The sequence below is a fragment of the Mustelus asterias genome, unplaced genomic scaffold, assembly GCF_964213995.1.
Source record: "Mustelus asterias unplaced genomic scaffold, sMusAst1.hap1.1 HAP1_SCAFFOLD_42, whole genome shotgun sequence".
NCBI lineage: Eukaryota > Metazoa > Chordata > Chondrichthyes > Carcharhiniformes > Triakidae > Mustelus > Mustelus asterias.
The window spans coordinates 206310-226771 of NW_027590119.1; the positions used below are offsets into that span (position 1 = coordinate 206310).

Consider the following 20462-nt stretch of genomic DNA (forward strand, 5'->3'; position numbering starts at 1 on the left):
GCCTCGTTCACACACACGCAACACGTGTACTGTTTCTCCTCACTATGAATGGTGTGATATTCTTTCAGGCTGTGTAACTGGTTAAAGCTCTTTCCAGAGTCAGTTCACTGAAGCACTCACTCGGCTGTGTGTGTGTGTGTCTCGGTGCTTTTCCAGTTACGCCATTGCTTAATATCTTTTGGGATTTATGTCTGCAAATCGCCTCCTAATATTCTGTAAAAGAAGTTCATGAAAGTTGTCACTTGGTGCAGAATAGAAATTCAAAACCAAAAATTCTAGTTTCTATGGAATCTTCTTTCCTCTATAATTCCTCAAAAATCCACCCAGACACATTGGCTGAAATTTTACTGGCACGTCTGCCTCGGAATTGGGGCAGGTGAGATTTGCAGAATGGCATTCTCCGACGGGATCCTACGAGCCTCGGGTTGGCGTGCTGGTAAAATTCCAGCAATTCTCGCCATTTTCATTCTGTCCCAAATATCAGCCAAACAATGTGGATGTGGAAGTGTTGGAAAGGGTGCAGAGGAGATTTACCAGGATGTTGCCTGGTATGGTGGGAAAATCGTATGAGGAAAGGCTGAGGGGCTTGAGGTTGATTTCGTTAGAGAGAAGAAGGTTAAGAGGTGACTTAATAGAGGCATACAAGATGATCAGAGGATTAGATAGGGTGGATAGTGAGAGCCTTTTTCCTCGGATGGTGTTGGCTAGCACGAGGGGACATAGCTTTAAATTGAGGGGTGAGAGATATAGAACCATAGAAAATTACAGCTCAGAAACAGGCCTTTTGGCCCTTCTTGTCTGTGCCGAACCATTTTATGCCGAGTCCCACTGACCTGCACTTGGACCATATCCCTCCACACCCCTCTCATCCATGAACCCGTCCAAGTTTTTCTTAAATGTTAAAAGTGACCCCGCATTTACCACTTTATCCGGCAGCTCATTCCACACTCCCACCACTCTCTGCTTGAAGAAGCCCCCCCTAATATTCCCTTTAAACTTTTCTCCTTTCACCCTTAACCCATGCCCTCTGATAGGACAGATGTTAGAGGTAGGTTCTTTACTCAGAGAGTAGTAAGGGCGTGGAATGCCCTGCCTGCAGCAGTGGTGGACTCATCAACATTGAGAGCGTTCAAGTGGTTTTTGGATAAACATATGGATGATATTGGAATAGTGTAGATTAGAGGGGCTTTAGATTGGTACCGCTGGTCGGCGCAACATCGAGGGCCGAAGGGCCTGTACTGCGCTGTAATGTTCTATGTTCTAATTATAAGAACTTAAGAACTAGGAGCAGGAGTAGGCCACTGAACCTCTCGAGCTGCTCTGCCATTCAATAAGATCATGGCTGATCTTTTCATGGACTTAGCTCCACTTACCCACCCGCTCACCATAACCCTTAATTCATTTACTGTTTTTAAAAAATGATAGTGAAGGAATGATTCATTCTAATCGACAGCTTCAAATATACGTGAAAATCTTAACACGCAGTCTGCTGAAATATATATTATATCTCATGTGAATAAATATAACTGGGTTAAAGTCCAACAGCTTTGTTTGGTATCATGAACTTTCGGAGCACTGCTTCTTCATCAGGTGAGACACATGATGAAGGAGCAGCGCTCCGAAAACTGGTGATTCCAAATGAACCTGTTGGATTTTAATCTGGTGTGGTGAGACTTCTTACTGTGCACACCCCAGTCCAACACCAGCATCTCCACATCATGTATATAACTGGATGAAAAATGTGTGCTCTACCATACTCTATTTTTTAATTAGCAATACAGCAGCAGGGGACATTATTTAGAAAGTGAGTGGTCATAATCTGCCTCTCTGCCTAAGACGATCGTGGAAGCAGTGGTAACTTATTTCAAAATGAAACAGGTGGGTATTTGAAGCAAATAAACTTCCACAAGTACAGTTATTTAGGGAGGAATGGAGCTGACTAGATTGCTCGATGAAGCATTGAGAAGGACTGGAATTGCTGAATCTTTTCGCAAGGGCCCTAAAGATATCAGTACTATATTAAAATGTAGAAATAACAGTAAACATTTTTACAGAACCAGAAATAATATGTCTAATATGTACCACAACAACACCAGATATATCTGTGTGCTATATTAATTTACTGTCCCCTTAAATGTCAGCCATCCACTGGGGAAACCACCCCTTTAATTGTGAACATTAGGAAAGAGAACATCCCAGGAGCCAGACAAATAAATGTGTCAAGCTGAAAGAGCAAAGGATGTCAATGTCTTTAAGACGGAGAGAGACCTGGGCCAACCTTTCCAGAGTCTGCAGCCTCCCTGGATTCACTTCCTTTCCCTTCAGTTGCTGCAAGTCCCCAATTTCCCCCAGAATGAGAAAAGAAATGGAAAGTGTTTTACTCACAGATGTTGGCCAGGGGAGAAATTTGTAATGTGTGAAGCTCAATCTTCAGAAAGAGGGAAGCAGCCGCTTGACCAGCTCCACGTTCAGACAATCAGGATGACCCGCGCAGCCATTGGCACAAAACCCGCCACTGATTGGCTGGATGATCAGATTTCTTCCGGTCCTCCAGCTCTTCCCATTGGTCAATGAAGACAATAGGCAGCGAAACCCGAGCCCACGTGGGGCCGGAGACACTTTGACCTCCGAACGCGTGGAGCTGTTGTCCAATCCGCAATGTTGTCTTTTTCCTCCAATGGGAGACTGAGCGTTGGGAAAGTCTACGCTAGAATCAGCCAATAGGAATCAGTCTGCTCTGCCATGACGTCGTGGGGTTCCAGTGCGCAGGCCCAGGCGCGCGGACACGCCCCCTCCCATTGTTCCACCTCCCATTGTTTCCCCTCCCCCTGTGCCTCCTCGAGCCAAGGTTTCCAGGCAACCGGCTCCGGCCAGAGGGAGAAGCCGCTCGGTGATCTCCCCCTCCCCCCTCTCTCTCTCCGGCGGCTGCTGCTTCAAAAAGAGATCGAGAGCGACCGCTGGCGGCAGCCGCACTGCGCCTGCTCCGGACAGCTCGGCTCAGCAGCGCTCTCTGCGCCTGCTCCGGACAGCTCGGCTCAGCAGCGCTCTCTGCGCCTGCGCGCTGGGCTGCCAGCTGAGGGAGTGGGGGAGGGGACTTTGCAAAATCTCTTCCCATCATTTTCTTCCAAGTCCCGCAGTTTGATTTGAAACAGAACAGCTTCTGTTTGTAGCTTCACCACAGACTCAAACTTCACACACAGACTCAAACTTCACCACAGACTCAAACTTCACCACAGACTCCAACTTCACCACAGACTCAAACTTCACACACAGACTCAAACTTCACACACAGACTCAAACTTCACCACAGACTCCAACTTCACCACAGACTCAAACTTCATCCTCTGGACAACATCTGTGAGGAAAACACTTTCTTTCCCCCCCTGGGAAATACAGAGACAGAGAAATTCTCTGGAACTGGAATTAGAGACAAATATACTGAGGGGGAAATGTTTGTGATTTTGTGAAACCTGTTTTATTGTCTGAGATATTTAAAGACAAATTTACCCTGTCTATTCAAATACTGTTTGTCTGTTAATGCATGATTCATTGATGTTGATTTTAATTTGATTATTGCAAGATTTATTAGAAGGTGAAATCTTTCTCTTTGCTTTATTCCATTGGGTTTGTCTGGGAATGTTAATTTTAAGGTTATTGTACTCATAAGGATCGTAACAACATTGATACATCTGGAGTTATTATAAGAACATAAGAACTAGGAGCAGGAGTGGGCCATCTGGCCCCTCGAGCCTGCTCCGCCATTCAATAAGATCGTGGCTGATTTTTTTTGTGGACTTAGCTCCACTTACCCGCCCGCTCCCCATAACCCTTAATTCCTTGACCATTCAAAAATTTATCTATCCTTGCCTTAAAAGCATTCAATGAGGTAGCCTCAACTGCTTCACTGGGCAGGGAATTACACAGATTCACAACCCTTTGTGTGAAGAAGTTCCTCCTCAACTCAGTTGAGTGATAGAAGATCAGCCCTTATTCTTCGAAACTTTGAGAGAATAGAGGCCCAGTCTCCTCCTAGGAAACTCCCATCCTTCCAGGGATTTGTCGAATGAACCCTTGCTCCACTCCCTCTATTGCAAGTGTACTCGTTGGAATTTAGAAGGCTGAGGGGGGATCTTATAGAGACCTATAAGATAATGAAGGGGCTGGATAGGGTAGAGGTGGAGAGATTCTTTCCACTTAGAAAGGAAGCTAGAACTAGAGGGCACAGCCTCAAAATAAAGGGGGGGTCAGTTCAGGACAGAGTTGAGGAGGAACTTCTTCTCTCAAAGGGTGGTGAATCTCTGGAATTCTCTGCCCGCTGAAGTGGTGGAGGCTACCTCGTTGACTATGTTTAAATCACGGATAGATGGATTCCTGATCGGTAAGGGAATTAGGGGTTATGGGGATCAGGTGGGTAAGTGGAACTGATCCACTTCAGATCAGCCATGATCTTATTGAATGGTGGGGCAGGCTCGAGGGGCTAGATGGCCTACTCCTGCTCCTATTTCTTATGTTCTTATGTATCCTTCCTTTAGTAAGGAGACAAAAGCTCCACACAATACTCCAGGTAATGCAGCAAGAGTGTGGGACAGTTATTTACAGCTTTCGGGGAACAAGATAGAAAATAATGCTTCATGGAAATTAACGACTGCCAATTGTAGATTCTATCCTTAACTGACGGTGATGAAATTTGTAAACCTCTTTTACAGGATCTTCAAAGGGGGAGGATTTGCAGACACAAAATTCAAATCAAGCATCAAGTGAAGAATTGACAGAGTCACTCAATTATCAGGCTCTGAATATCATTAGCCTTTGAATCTAGAAGGAGAAATGTCTTCTGTTCTGTTTGCTTCAGAAAGTTTTAAACATCAGTGTCAACTGGAAAAGCAGCAAGACACAAACATCTGGTAAGACTGTTCCAGTGACAGTTACATAGCTTGAAAGACCATCACCATTTACACCAGGAAGAGATTGTACAGACGCTTTGTGTGGCCACCTCGGCTGAACAACAAACCTGGAGACAGGGACACCCGCACCATGGAGAAACCGTGGAAATGTGGGGATTGTGGGAAGGGATTCAAATCCCCGTCTCAGCTGGAAATTCATCGACGCAGTCACACTGGGGAGAGACCGTTCACCTGCTGTTATTGTGGTAAGGGATTCACTCATTCATCCCACCTGCTGAGACACCAGTGGGTTCACACCAAGGAGAGGCCGTTCACCTGCTCCGAGTGTGGGAAGACCTTCACTACTTCATCTGATCTGCTGACACACCAGCGAATTCACACTGGGGAAAGGCCATTCACCTGCTCTGAGTGTGAGATGGGATTCAGTCGGTTATCTCACTTGCAGGCACACCAGCGAGTTCACACCGGGGAGAGGCCGTTCACCTGCTCTGATTGTGGAAAGGGATTCTCTCACTCCTCCAACCTGCGGATACACCAACGCGTTCACACTGGGGAGAGACCGTTCACCTGTACTGAGTGTGGGAAGGCATTCATTGACTCATCAAGCCTGCGGATACACCAACGAGTTCACACCAAAGAGAGGCCATTTACCTGCTCCGAGTGTGGAAAGGGATTCAGTCGGTCATCCTTCCTGAAGGCACACCAGCGGATTCACACTGGGGAGTGGCCACCCACCTGCTCTGAGTGTGGGAAAGCATTCATTGATTCATCCAGCCTGCAGATACACCAACGTCTTCACACTGCGGAGAGGACATTCACCTGCTCTGAGTGTGGGAAGAGATTCAGTCGGTCAATCTACCTGCGCAACCACCAGCGAGTTCACAAGTGATGGCAGGGATTGGATTCTGCTGTTATTGCTGCTGTTAATCACATCCAGGACTGAACCATGTTCATTCTGACAGTTGGTGAAGTGGGAGGGTTCGAAGGTTTCTCTCTGCTGGATTGGTCTTTCTCACAACTTTGCTTCCAGTGGGCTGGGAGAGCACATTTCCACAAATGATCCACACAAGCTGATGAAGGACATTTATTTTATCCTGGAGAGTAAATCCTATTTCTCCTATCACTTCAAGTAGATCTAAATTAAATACATTTGTCTCTGTTCCATTGAGTCTACAGCACAGGGCCAGGCCAGTCGGCCCAATTGGTCTGTGTCAGTATTTATGCTCCACATGAGCCTCCACCCACCCCTCTTCATCTCCCCCCATCAGCATATCCTTCTATTCCTCTCTCCCTCATGTATGTATCTAGCTTCCCCTTCAATGTATTCATGCTGTTCACCTCAACCACTCGCTGTGGTGGTGAGTTCCACATTCTCACCACTCGCTGTGATAGTGAGTTCCACATTCTCACCACTCGCTGGGTAAAGGTGTTATTTATTAAATCCGTACTGGATTATTGAACCCCTTCATAATCTTGAAGACTTCCATCAGTCTTCAGTTTTCCAGAGAAAAGTAACACCGGTGTTTTCAGAGGGTTAAATACTCTCAGTTCTGGAATTATTCTCCTGGGGTAAACCGGTCAGTCCCATTGCCCCGTTCTATCCCTTTATCCTTTCAGTTCTATTTCCTGCAAGTGTCGGTCCATTTTCCTTGTTAAATCGTTCATTGTCTCTGCTTCCACCACCTTCACAGGCAGTGAGTTCCAGCTCATTCCCACTCATTGAATAAAACATCCCTTTCTCACATCCCCCTGCATCCCTCGCTAAGAATATATAAATCTGTGCAGCCTTATCCTTGCACCATCAGCTAATGGGAACAGCTTTATCATAGAATCCCTCCAGTGCAGAAAGAGGCCATTCGGCCCATCGAGTCTGCAACGACCACAATCCCACCTCGGCCCTACCCCCTTATCCCTACATATTTACCTGCTAATCTTCTAACCTACACAACTCAGGACACTAAGGGGCAATTTTAGCATGGCCAATCAACCTAACCCGCACATCTTTGGACTGTGGGAGGAAACCGGAGCACCCGGAGGAAACCCACGCAGACACGAGGAGAATGTGTCAACTCCACACAGACAGTGACCCGAGCCGGGAATCAAACCCAGGTCCCTGGAGCTGTGAAGCAGCGGTGCTAACCACGATGCTACCGTGCCGCCCCACCTTCTCACATTACATTACTCACATCACTTTACCTTCTCACATTATTTAATCCTATTTGAATTTTGTACACCTTGAGCAAATCTCCCCTCCATCTCCTTTTCTCCAAGGAGAACAACCCCAGCTTCTCCAGCCTAGCCTTGTGGATAAAATTCCTCATTCCTGGAACCATCCCAGTAAATCTCCTCTGCACCCTCTCAAGGACCCTCACGTCCTTCCAATAGTGTGGTGACCAGAACTGGGCTCAGTGTTCTGTTGTGGCCTCACCAGAGCTTTAGAAACTATCAGCATAACCTCCCTGCTTTTGTTCTCAATTCCTCCGTTTCTGAAGCCCGAGATCACATAATCTCCAAATGGGAATGGTCAACATTTTTGCTTGAACATAAAATGCATTTTAACAACAGTTTGGCTGAAGAAGATTTTGTCCAATGAAGGAAAGAGTTGTTGACACAAAAAGAAGCCATTTTGAACTTGCTCTCTCCAAAAGAGAATCCAGAATGTGAGATTCTGGGAAATGAAATTAAAAATGAAGCTGCAGCTACAACAGAGCAAGAAGAAGACATTTCAATGTGGAATTAACTGGAATATTCTCTCTGGATTTAAACAATGGAGAAACTGCAAACATGGAAGAAAATAAATTTCAAAATGTGAACTCTGAACAGACTGTTTTCAAAACTGAAGTTGAAAATTCACAGATGAACAGCAATGAAGACTCTCTTTTGCAGGAGGAACTTTGCACGATAATTATTATAAGAAGAAAACTTTCAGAAAACACTGCAAGCAGTAATTTCCATCTTCAGTGGACTGAGATTCCTGGACATGGAACCCAGCAGTGTGCTGTTACCAAGCTGGACTTGTGAATGTAAAGTGGACAATGGGGGGATTATTATGTCTGTTGCAGGTTATAAGGTAATTAAACATTAGACTTTGGAACAGGAGTTGGCCATTTGGCTCTTTGAGCCTGCTTCACCATTTGATAAGATCACAACTATTTAAATATACAGCATGTTGTACATTGTTAAAAGCAAAATACTGTGGGTGCTGGAATCTGAAACAAAAACACGAAATGCTGGAAAATCTCAGCAGGTCTGACAGCTTCTGTGGGGAGAGAAGAGAGCCAAAGTTTTGAGTCTACGTTGTAATGTTTCAAATGGGATAATACGAGGATGATACATTTTCATTTCTTCATGGGGAAGGTGTTGCAAAGATCTAATTTCATAATTCCTATGTTTTAGAAGTATGAGTTCGTTCTACAATTGCTTTTTTAAAAATTTAAGGTAAATAGAAAACCTGCACTGAGAATCTGACAGAAACACCCGAAGGGGATTCACATTCACAAGGCGTGGCCCATGCTGGTTTAAGATGTCAAAACTTGAAGGTAAGAAGTGTAAAAGGGCAGCTGGGCTCTTTTAGCTGGAGACCTGGAGACTTTGGGTCTGACAATTATTGCTCTGTCTTTGTTACAGATCGGAATTCTTCATGCAGACCTCAGGAAAAAAAGGTTTAGGTTTGAAGCTAAATATCTAACAGACATTCCAACAGATGTGTTAGCACGGGGATAAGTGAGCCCTGGTTGGAATTCTGGGTGTTTCTCACAGAAAGCAAGCAGTCTGCAATTAGCTTGGAGGCCGTCAGCTATGGGACCAGGAGCTGTGAACCAGCTGTAGGACCAGAAGCCACTGGGTCATTAGGAACCAGGGGTGCTGCCAATGTTTAAATCCCTCAGTAAAGAAGGCAGTGAAGCCCACGGTTGGACGGAGGAGTCCACAGTTTTGAGGCCTCAAAGGAAAGTTGGAGAATTGTTTAACCAAAAGCTAATGGAAAGACCCTCCTTAAAATCTTGGAGCCTGGAGAATAGCTGGAAAAGTGAGGAAAATTAAAGTGAATTCTGCAGAGCTCTGACATACCTTTGAGAGTCCCAGGAACAGAATTGAACTTTCAAGATATCATTAAGTATAAAGAAACTTTTGGGATGAGTTTAAAAAACAGGTTTGTACCATAAGTCTTTATTGACTACAGTATTCAGTTTGTAGTGCTGTATTCTTAAATTTTATTTTGTTTTATATATACAGTAAAGTTTGTTTTTGTTTTAAAATGTTAAATCTTTTCATGTAATTCTTTTAGTTAATCACTGTGTGTTCACAATTTTCTTTGAACGTTAATTGTCCTGACTGGGATCACAAAACATTCACACAAACAAAGAAGAAAAAATGTGACTTTCCTCCTTTTGTACAAAGCATTACATATAAAGCCACCCCTCTCCTCAGAACCACAATAAGTTGTTAATATTCTCTTCATGAAATAATCTGATAATTGAAAGACTTATGCTATGTTCATAGAGCTGGCTTTTAATATTTTGTTTTATAAATTTTGTTCTTGTTTAAAAATGTGGAATCTTGTGGTGCAATTCTTTGTGAATCACTGGGTATTTGAGTTTCTCTTTAAACATTAACAATCCTGATTAGGATCAGAACAATACACAGCAACATATTTCAAAATGAATCAAAGAAAAAAAATGTCCAAAGTATTACATTATAAGACACTGCTGTTCTCGGATCCACAATAATTTCTTTACTTTAGTGAAACAATCTGATAATATGAATAAAATTTATACTAATTGCCGTCCCTTCTGAAGCAGGAGGGCGATCGCCTGGCACAGAGGGTAATTTGGGATTTCTCTCTTAGACCAATTGGCAGGGATTACACCCTCCAACCATCTGAAGTGAATTCTTTACATGTTTGCGTAGCTTTAAGACTGGTTGCTGTGTTTACCTCTGGGACGGAAGGGTAGCACACTGGTTAGCACTGTTGCCTCACAGCGCCAGGGACCCGGGTTCGATTACTGGCTTGGGTCACTGTCTCTGTGGAGTTTGCATGTTCTCCCCATGTCTGCGTGGGTTTCCTCCGGGTGCTCCGGTTTGTGCGCCGGACTGTGGCCACCAGGGGAATTTCACGGTAACTGTTTCCCCGTCATTCCTGAGATTCATTCACCGATTAGTGCTTTTCCAGTCCTGTCTTTTTTGTGATATCCAGATCTGCTAAATATACTTACACCCTGATTCAAAACTTGACAAAGTCTGACTATGCTTCATAGGCACCCATCAGATCATCTTTCTTGTAAATCTCATCAATGAAACCGAGTAAAAGATCCAAGCCTTGATCAGTGGATTTCCAGCTCAGAAAATGTTTTGCTGCCAATTTTCCTTTCGTTAGGAAGTGACAGTGCCAAGGCCAGACCTTGTTTTCTCATTGTTAGGGATGTAACCCGTGTCCACATCTCCACTTCATTCTTCCACTGGTCGTATGGTTCAGGCTCCGAGAACATCGGCGGGTAATCAGACCCTGACAATTCCCACTGGCTTTCATCTCTCACAAAAGCTGCTGGGACTGTAAACTTCTGTCTGAAATATACTTTCCTCCAGTTTCCAAACTTCACCATTGGACAAACACTCTCTGTGACCATGTTATAATCCTGACAGCCTTGTGGTGAAGGAAGAAACTGGAACCAATCTTTACTTGGAATAGATTTAACTCCCAACTCTTTATACATACTTTCTTCAAACACACTCATATAATTATTTGATCAAAGCCCTCCATCTGTACATTCTTAAACTCAATTGATTCAATTAACACCCATACTCAGGGCAGGAATCCGGGTTCAATTCCAGCCTCGGGTGACTGTGTGGAGTTTGCATGTTCTCCCCATGTCTGCGTGGGTTTTCTCCGGGTGCTCCGGTTTCCTCCCACCTTCTAAAGATGTGCGGGTTAGGTTGATTGTCCATGCTAAATTGCCCCGTAGCGTCAGGGGGATTAGCAGGGTAAATGTGTAGGTTTACTGGAGTGGGGCCTGGTTGGGATTGTGGTCGGTGCAGACTCAATGGGCTGAGTGACCTCCTTCTGCACTGTAGGAATTCTGTGATTAAAAAGAAAAGGTCTCTAATCGGTGTGAACTTGTTGGTGTGTCAGCAAGTTGGATGACTGATGACCTTCCCTAAACTCAGAGCAGGGGAATGGCCTCTCCTCAATGTGGACTTGCTGGTGTCTCAGCAGGTTGGATGAATCAGTGAATCTCTTCTCATGCACAAAACACATCAAAGGTCTTTCCCCAGTGCGACCACATTGGTGTTTTAGCAGACTGGATGACTCAATGAATCCTTCTCTTGGAGCAGGTGAATGGGTTCTTCCTGCTGTGAACTCGCTGGTGTGTCAGCAGGTTGGATGACTGAGTGAATCTCTTCCCACATATGGAGCAAGTGAATGGCCTCTCCCCAGTGTGAACTCGCTGGTGTGTCAGCAGATGAGGTGACCGTGTGAATCCCTTCCCACACTCAGCGCAGGTGAACAGCCTCTTCCTGGTGTGGCTGCGTTGATGTGTCAGCAGACAGGATGACTCAGTGAATGCTTTCCCACACTCAGAGCAGATGAATGGTCTCTCTCCAGTGTGGATTCGCTGGTGTGTCAGCAAGTTGGATAACTGAGTGAATCCTTTCCCACACTCAGCACAGGTGAACGGTCTCTCCCTGGTGTGAACTCGCTGGTGTGTCCGCAGGGTAGATGAATCCTTGAATCCCTTCCCACACTCAGTGCAGGTGAATGGCCTCTCCCCACTATGAACTCGCTTGTGTGTCTGCAGGTGTGATGACTGAGTGAATCTCTTCCCACACTCAAAGCAGGTAAAAGGTCTTTTCCCAGTGTGGGTGTGTCGGTGAATTTCCAGTTGAGATGGAGCTTTGAATCCCTTCTCACAATCTCCACATTTCCATGGTTTCTCCATGGTGCGGGTGTCCTTGTGTCTCTCCAGGTTTGATGATCAATTGAAGCCTTGTCCACACACACAAAGCAAGTATGGTTTCTCCTCGCTGTGAATGGTGTGATATTTATTTCAGGGTGTGTAATTGGTTAATGGTCTTTCCACAGTCAGTTCGCTGGTACACTCTCATTCATATGTGTGTCTCGATGCTTTTCCAGTCACATATTTAAACCTTTTGACGCAGACAGAACACCATTTCTTTATACACGCTTTTTTCATACACACTCATATAATGATCCAATCAACGCCCTCCATCTGTACATACTTCAACTCAATTCGAGACTGAAAGAGCGATGATATTCAGGTCCTTTTGAATCGAGTGAATGTGTCAGGTCTCAGTGTGACGTTTGGTTTCAGATTTCTATCGCAAATCTTCTCCTTCTCAAAACCTGTAAAAGGAATTTAGAAAAGTCAGCACTGTCAGTACAGCAGAGAAATTCAGAACACACGATTCTAGTTTCAGTTGAACATTCATTCCTATTTTGTTCACCAAAAGTTGTAAACCTCAATCTCACATATTCCCTCTGCTCTCACTCTGCTGTATCTAATATACACCCTCACAATTCTCCTGAAGGTGCTGATTGATGCTGAGTGGCCGACCCCTACTCACTGCTTCCTGACCTGGAGACCTGAAAACCTTGATGCAGACGGCTAGACTCAATACAAACCCAACCCATAGGTACAGATTCTGGAGGAAAACATGTGTTGAATAAACACTGCTGTATTACTTGCTCAGAGCTTCATGACCATGTCAGTAAGAACTTCATTAAGGTACTGAGTGTTCACAAACACAAACTCGCTGCTTATGAGAATGCTGGAATTAGAGATGATCCAAGACTTCAAACTCAACTGGATGGACAACTGAAGGAAATAATCTTGCAGAGATACAAGGGTACAGCGGGAGAATGGGACTGGCTGGATTGCTCTCCAGAGAGTCAGCACGGACTCAAATGAACATTTTCTGTGCTGTAATGGATCAATGACTGGAAAGGTATGTCACCACAGTGCTATATTACAAATTTGAAATAACAATAAATGAAATTTATCACAGAACCATAAATAATATATCTAATATGTACCTAACAACAAAACTAGACATAACACTGACCTATATAAAATTACTGTCCCACAAAGAATCATAAATTTACACCAGATTACACCAAACATATCCAAACATGCCAAACCTTACTATATTCCACTTAAATGTCAACTATCTCCTGAAGAAACCAGCCCTTTAATTGTGAACATTAGGAACGAGACCATCCTTTTAGCCAGACAAATAAATGTGTCAAGTTGAAGGAGCAAAGGATGTCAATGTCTTTCAGAGAGAGAGACCTGGGCCAACCTTCCCAGAGTCTGCACCTTCCCTGGATTCACTTCCTTTCCCTTCAGTTGCTGCAAGTCCCCAATTTCCCCCAGAATGAGAAAAGAAATGGAAAGGGGGAGAAAAGAAAGTGTTTTACTCACAGATGTTGGCCTCTTTGGAGGAAGTTTGAGTCCGTCTGAAGCTCAACCTGCATTGTCACAAAGACCGCGCTCTGATTGGCTGGAGGACCAGAGTCCTTCCGGTCTTCCAAGAATTTCCATTGGTCAACACCTCAGCAGGGTTCAGAAACATTTCCGCACATGCGCAGATTCCCCTTTCCCTTGGACATGCGCAGATTCGAGCCCGGACTATTGAGCGATTTCTCCAACGCGAGGCATTGTGGGGGATGCGGCCGCCATTACTCCTCTGGAGCCCAGTCTCCAAACTCCTGGGACTGGGATGAAAGGTGGAGGTGGGAGTGACTGCACCCAGAAACAAAGCACATGTGGGTAGTCACTAGATTATATATTGATGCCCCATTAGCAAAACAGTTCACCTTCAGGCATAAAGATTGAAATTTTGGGGTGAGACACTAGGGAGGGCAAGAGGTAGTCTGAAATTGGGGTGAGATACTAAGGAGGGCAAGAGGTAGTCTGAAATTGAAACCGAGAGTTAGCACATAAAGTGGAGAAGAATTGATTTGATTTATTATTGTCACATGTGTGTGTGTGTTGGGGGGGGGGGGGTGGGGAGGGGGGGGTGAGGCTATTGTCATATCACAAGCCTACCATCCATACAACTTTCAGTTATAATATCACGTGTGTTTGTGGCGCTCGGGCTTCAATTTGGGGCCGTCAATTGGCAAATGTTTTTTTTATTGCACGCTGGGATTTTCCTGTTGAGTTGATTCAGGGTTTACATATACCAAGATACAAATGCTGCTCAGATATCTGAATTGGAGTTCTTTAGATACTGACTTCGTTACTGTTGATATGCATTTGGGAAAAGGATGCGGAATCTGCGGAAATCATTGCTCGAGTTCTCTGTTCAAATCCTGGGGACGACGAAGTCGAGAGAACGCCAAGTCTTTGGAGTAAATTATTAATCAGAATAGCGCCAGGGATTAACAGGCTAATTTAGTTTATTTATTCTATAAGCAAGAAGATACAAAAGCGATTTAATTGATTTGTCCAGAATGTTCCCCTCTTCAGGGAGTAAAACGTCGTGTTATAGATACATTGTAAGTCACCGCTTCTCCTTCTGTCTGAACTGCTGAGGACATCGGCTGAGTGACAGAATCTCCATGACCCAGATATGGAAAAAGGTTCTCTTTGTCTGGCGAAGGTGGACTCATAGCAAAAAAGATTCTCCACCCCAGGTGCAAACTAAACTTTGAGTAAAGGGCACAAAGCCAATCGTGGTAGAATTCACGATCGGAAATTGTTGAACACAAACTTGAGTCCCGAAGGCTCACAGGTAGTCGAAAGTTGCACTTTGTAGTTCCATGTCACCCCCATCAGAGGGCAGTGAGATACCGTGTTGGGATCGGTACCGGGGCGAATTCCAGACTCACAACCACGGCCAAGAACAATATTGAGAGAATGCAACTAAAAGAGCAAAATTCCAAACAGAAATATTATATTAGCATCGATAGCAAACTTATATTGCTTCAGGAGATATATTATTATGGTTGCCAGAGTTGTGAATCTTTAGAAACTCTCTGGGAACCGTAATCAGAGGAGATTGAATGATGAACTGTCTGACTGAGCAGAGCCAGTCAAGGCATCTTTCCCTTCTTTATGACGCTATAACATTGACTCTGATGTCAGCAGTGAAAGTAACTGATTGGAGGTATTGGAAGTATTCTCGTTACAGCACAAGAGGAATTCAAACCTAATATCAGCTTCGGACAGCTCGGGGGGGGCGGGGGGGGGGGGGGGGGAGCAGCTGGGGGGGGGCGGGGGGGGAGCAGCCGGGGGGGGGTGGGTGGCGGGGGGGGGGGAGCAGCCGGGGGGGGGGGCAGCTGGGGGGGGGGGGAACAGCTGGCGGGGGGGACAGCGGGGGGGAGGGGGGGGACAGCGGGGGGGGGGGACAGCGGGGGGGGGGACAGCGGGGGGGGACAGCGGGGGGGGGGACAGCGGGGGGGGAACAACGGGGGGGGAACAACGGGGGGGGACAACGGGGGGGGACAACGGGGGGGGACAACGGGGGGGACAACGGGGGGGGACAACGGGGGGGGGAACAACGGGGGGGGGGAACAACGGGGGGGGAGATTGAGAGAGAGAGAAAAAGATTGAGACAGAGAGAGAAAGACGGAGAGAAAAATTGAGAGAGAGAGAAAGACGGAGAGAGAGAAAGACAGAGAGAGAGAGAAAGTCTCCTCCATCCTCACCTCCAACAACAAAGTGTGAGGAGCTGATGGAGTTTCTTTGTCACAAAGATTGAGACAATCTGTTCAGTTGCCTCTGCTGCTTCCTTCCCTTCCACTCGCCCACTGGGCCAGACTGTCTGTAAGGCTCCTCTGTGTCCAAGCTCTGAACTCACATCTTTCTCCAGTCTCTCTCCTATGTCCCATCAAACTTTCTGATTGTTCATCTTGTCCATGAGACCTGCTTCCAACTGCCTTTACCCTTTTCCCACTAAAGCACCAATAACCCAACTTCTCCATGTTATCTGATATTGTTAATGGATCTGTCTCTTCTGGGACTGTCCCCCTCACCTCTAATTCACCCTCATCATCCATCCTAAGAAAAAAACCCTTGACCCCACTATCGTCACAAACTACCGTCCCAACTCCAACTTCCCTTCAATCTCCAAAGTCCTTGGAACTTTTGTGTCCCCGAAGGATCTTTCCTTGGCCCCTCCTATTTCCCATCGACATTTTGCCACTGGGTGACATCACCCATTGGTTTGGAAGAAGATTGTAAAGTTTATCTTTTTGAGAGCGGAGTTTGGAAACACTCGTGTCACAATTTCAGGGGAAATTTGAGGCAAAATCCACTTAGGATCGATTGAGTTGCATCTGCCACTTAGTTTCAGAGTGGGGGTTGTCTGATCACAGTCAACCTGTGGGTTTAAGGGGACTGTGTGTTTACTGAGAACATTATAGCATAAGAAATTTTGTAATCTGTGTTATCCTTGAAAGCTGTGTACATTTATGAAGGTAAGTGTTAGTGAAGGAGTATTTTATTATAATCAAATGCTTCCTGTTTAATAAATATTTTGTTGTTAAAAGCTAATTGGCAGTCAAAGAACAAACAAAGAACAAAGAACAATACAGCACAGGAACAGGCCCTTCGGCCCTCCAAGCCCGCGCCGCTCCCCGGTCCAAACTAGACCATTCTTTTGTATCCCTCCATTCCCACTCCGTTCATATGGCTGTCTAGATAAGTCTTAAACGTTCCCAGTGTGTCCGCCTCCACCACCTTGCCTGGCAGTGCATTCCAGGCCCCCACCACCCTCTGTGTAAAATATGTCCTTCTGATATCTGTGTTAAACCTCCCCCCCTTCACCTTGAACCTATGACCCCTCGTGAACGTCACCACCGACCTGGGGAAAAGCTTCCCACCGTTCACCCTATCTATGCCTTTCATAATTTTATACACCTCTATTAAGTCTCCCCTCATCCTCCGTCTTTCCAGGGAGAACAACCCCAGTTTACCCAATCTCTCCTCATAACTAAGCCCCCCTCCATACCAGGCAACATCCTGGTAAACCTCCTCTGAACTCTCTCCAAAGCCTCCACGTCCTTCTGGTCGTGTGGCGACCAGAACTGGACGCAGTATTCCAAATGCGGCCGAACCAACGTTCTATACATCTGCAACATCAGACCCCAACTTTTATACTCTATGCCCCGTCCTATAAAGGCAAGCATGCCATATGCCTTCTTCACCACCTTCTCCACCTGTGACGTCACCTTCAAGGATCTGTGGACTTGCACACCCAGGTCCCTCTGCATATCTACACCCTTTATGGTTCTGCCATTTATCGTATCGCTCCTCCCTACATTATTTCTACCAAAATGCATCACTTCGCATTCATCAGGATTGAACTCCATCTGCCATTTCTTTGCCCAAATTTCCAGCCTATCTATATCCTTCTGTAGCTTCTGACAATGCTCCTCACTATCTGCAAGTCCTGCCAATTTTGTGTCATCCGCAAACTTACTGATCACCCCAGTTACACCTTCTTCCAGATCATTTATATAAATCACAAACAGCAGAGGTCCCAACACAGAGCCCTGCGGAACACCACTAGTCACAGGCATCCAGCCGGAAAAAGACCCTTCCACTACCACCCTCTGTCTTCTGTGACCAAGCCAGTTCTCCACCCATCTAGCCACCTCCCCCTTTATCCCATGAGATCCAACCTTTTTCACCAGCCTACCATGAGGGACTTTTTCAAACGCTTTACTAAAGTCCATATAGACGACATCCACGGCCCTTCCCTCGTCAACCATTCTGGTCACTTCTTCAAAAAACTCCACCAGGTTAGTGAGGCATGACCTCCCTCTCACAAAACCATGCTGACTATCGTTAATGAGTTTATTCCTTTCTAAATGCGCATACATCCTATCTCTAAGAATCTTCTCCAACAACTTCCCTACCACGGACTTCAAGCTCACCGGCCTATAATTACCCGGGTTATCCTTCCTACCCTTCTTAAATAACGGGACCACATTAGCTATCCTCCAATCCTCTGGGACCTCACCTGCGTCCAGTGACGAGACAAAGATTTGCGTCAGAGGCCCAGCGATTTCATCTCTCGTCTCCCTGAGCATCCTTGGATAGATTCCATCAGGCCCTGGGGATTTGTCAGTCTTTATATTCTCTAACAAACCTAACACTTCCTCCTTTGTAATGGAAATTTTCTCCAACGGTTCAACACTCCCCTCCGAGACACTCCCAGTCAACACATCCCTCTCCTTTGTGAATACCGACGCATTCACTTAAGATCTCCCCTACTTCTTCGGGCTCCAAGCATAATTCCCCACTTTTGTCCCTGAGAGGTCCGATTTTTTCCGTGACAACCCTTTTGTTCCTAACGTATGAATAAAATGCCTTGGGGTTCTCCTTAATCCTGTCTGCCAAGAACTTTTCGTGACCCTTTTGCTCTTCTAATTCCCCGTTTGAGTTCTTTCCTACTTTCTTTGTACTCCTCCAGAGCTCCCTCCGTTTTTAGCTGCCTGGACAGAACATACGCCTCTCTTTTCTTTTTGACCAGTCCCTCAATTTCCCTGGTTATCCACGGTTCTCGAATCCTATTCGAGTCCTGAGTCTTGTGACTCAGTTCCTCTTTTATGTTAATGTAAAAGTTACAGTCTTTTGAACCAGGGTTCCATCCTGGGATCTTCCCGTCCAGTTATATCAACTGGGATTGTAACACTCACCATATTGACTTGGAAATATATCGCTGTTCCTTCGCTGTCACTGGGTCAAAATCCTGAAACTCCCTCCCTAACAGCACTGTGGGCGTCCCTACACCACAGGGGATGTTGTGATTCTAGAAGGCAGCTCAACACCACCTTCTCAAGGCCATTTAGGGATGGGCAATAAATGCCGGCCGAGCCAGTGACGCCCACGTTTTATTATTCAGGACAGACTGTGGGCTTTGACCTCTGTAAACGAATAAAAAATAAGGTAATACCTGTTTTTAGTCCATTGAATTGGTTTTCAATGACAGCATTGCCTTCTGACTTGTCCTTATGTCCTGGGCCTATTACACGGTTATACTTGAAGGAATAGAACCAGCCTGACTCCGTTGTGTTATCTCTGACACTGTTTCAATCCCCAAGCTGCTGCAGACATCTTTATTACTTCAAACAAACACATCTTTCTAATTTTGCAGACATTGCTAATTCCAGCAGGACTGTGACTTGACTACATTGACCAGCATGCTTTGCACATTGAACCCACAATGCAGTTCAGTGCAGTTCTTCAGACATCCTCGGTCTGGGTTCTTCTACCACTCTCGATGTTCCATGTTACCACCATGAGAGACTCCCCACGCAGGGTTACACCACAACCCATCTACACTGATTAATATAAGATAAATAAACAGTTCCAAACTAATTGCACATTAAAAAAGGTAGATAATATGTTGGTTTCCAATAGAGCCATTGTTTTAAAAGCAGGTTAAGTTATGCTGAGGCTTTATCAAGCACTATTTAAATCACAATAGGAATACTGTGTTCATATCCAGTCAACACACTTTAAGAAGGATGGGATGGTCCTTAAGAAGGTGCGGAGGAGATTTAACAGAATGGTTCCAGCAAAGAGAGATTTTAGCTCCAAGGTCAGGTTCGGGAACCTGCAGTTGTTCTCCTTGGAACGAAACAGGCTGAGGGGAGATCTGATAGAGGGGATCATTATGACAGGTTTAGATCAAGTGGATAAGGAAATTGGTCAGGTTCTACAGCGACCTCTGGAGGCAAGGCTGTTGGTAAACGTAACCTTTTATTGTACATTCTTCTAACAATGTACAGTTCAAGGCTCAGCATGAGGCTCCACATAGAACCATCTCTCAGCATACACTTATCATCTAATCTTACATCACTGTGTACAATATTCACAAATTTAATATTAACCTTTTACACAAGTCTTAGTCAACTTTCCGAACATTTCTTTCTTTGACTCCGTGTCAGTTGTCTGATTTGTCAGTTAATGTTTCTGAGATTCACCTTGGGACACTCTCCTACATTAACGGTCTGATGGAAATGAAAGTTATTTTTAAATCACGTTGTAACAGACTGGGGAAGTCAGGATTAAAACAATATCTGGGTAATTGGAGTTAGGTCACAGATCAGTCCTGAGTTCAGTGAGAACAGGCTCAGAGTCGTCTGATCAATCATCACTGTGTAGAATATTTACAAATTTAACATGAACCCTTTACACTGCACCAAGTCTTTAGTCAGCCCTCCTGACATTCCCTTCTTTGACTCAGTGTCAGTTGTCTGATTTGTCAGTTGATGTTTCTGAGATTCACTTTGGGACACTCCTACATTAACGGTCTGATGGAAATGAAAGTTATTTTTAAATCACATTGTAACAGACTGGGGAAGTCAGGATTAAAACAATATCTGGGTAAATGGAGTTAGTTCTCAGATCAGCCCTGACCTCAGTGAATGACACAACAGGCTCGAGGGGGATAAATGACCTCCTCCTGTTCCTGGTAAACTTGGACTCAGACACCAGCTGATGAATGGAAAGTGATGGGAGACCTGGGGAGAAGAGACTTCATCAGAAACCAGCACTGGAGCAGAGTTAGAGAGTGGGAGAAGCC

General features: G+C 45.2%; 2 protein-coding genes across 2 annotated transcripts in view; one reads left to right on the forward strand and one right to left on the reverse strand.

The window, feature by feature from the left end:
- Positions 1-20462, reverse strand: part of LOC144482758 (uncharacterized) — a 143781-nt gene that overhangs the window by 111336 nt on the left and 11983 nt on the right. The gene's annotated exons all lie outside the window — the stretch shown is intronic.
- Positions 1-20462, forward strand: part of LOC144482704 (uncharacterized) — a 34750-nt gene that overhangs the window by 6426 nt on the left and 7862 nt on the right. Inside the window, exons 4-6 of the mRNA XM_078201545.1 lie at positions 5206-5789; positions 8532-8566; positions 8664-8728. Coding sequence (XP_078057671.1) covers positions 5206-5789; positions 8532-8566; positions 8664-8728 — 684 coding nt within the window. The remainder of the gene's footprint in view (positions 1-5205; positions 5790-8531; positions 8567-8663; positions 8729-20462) is intronic.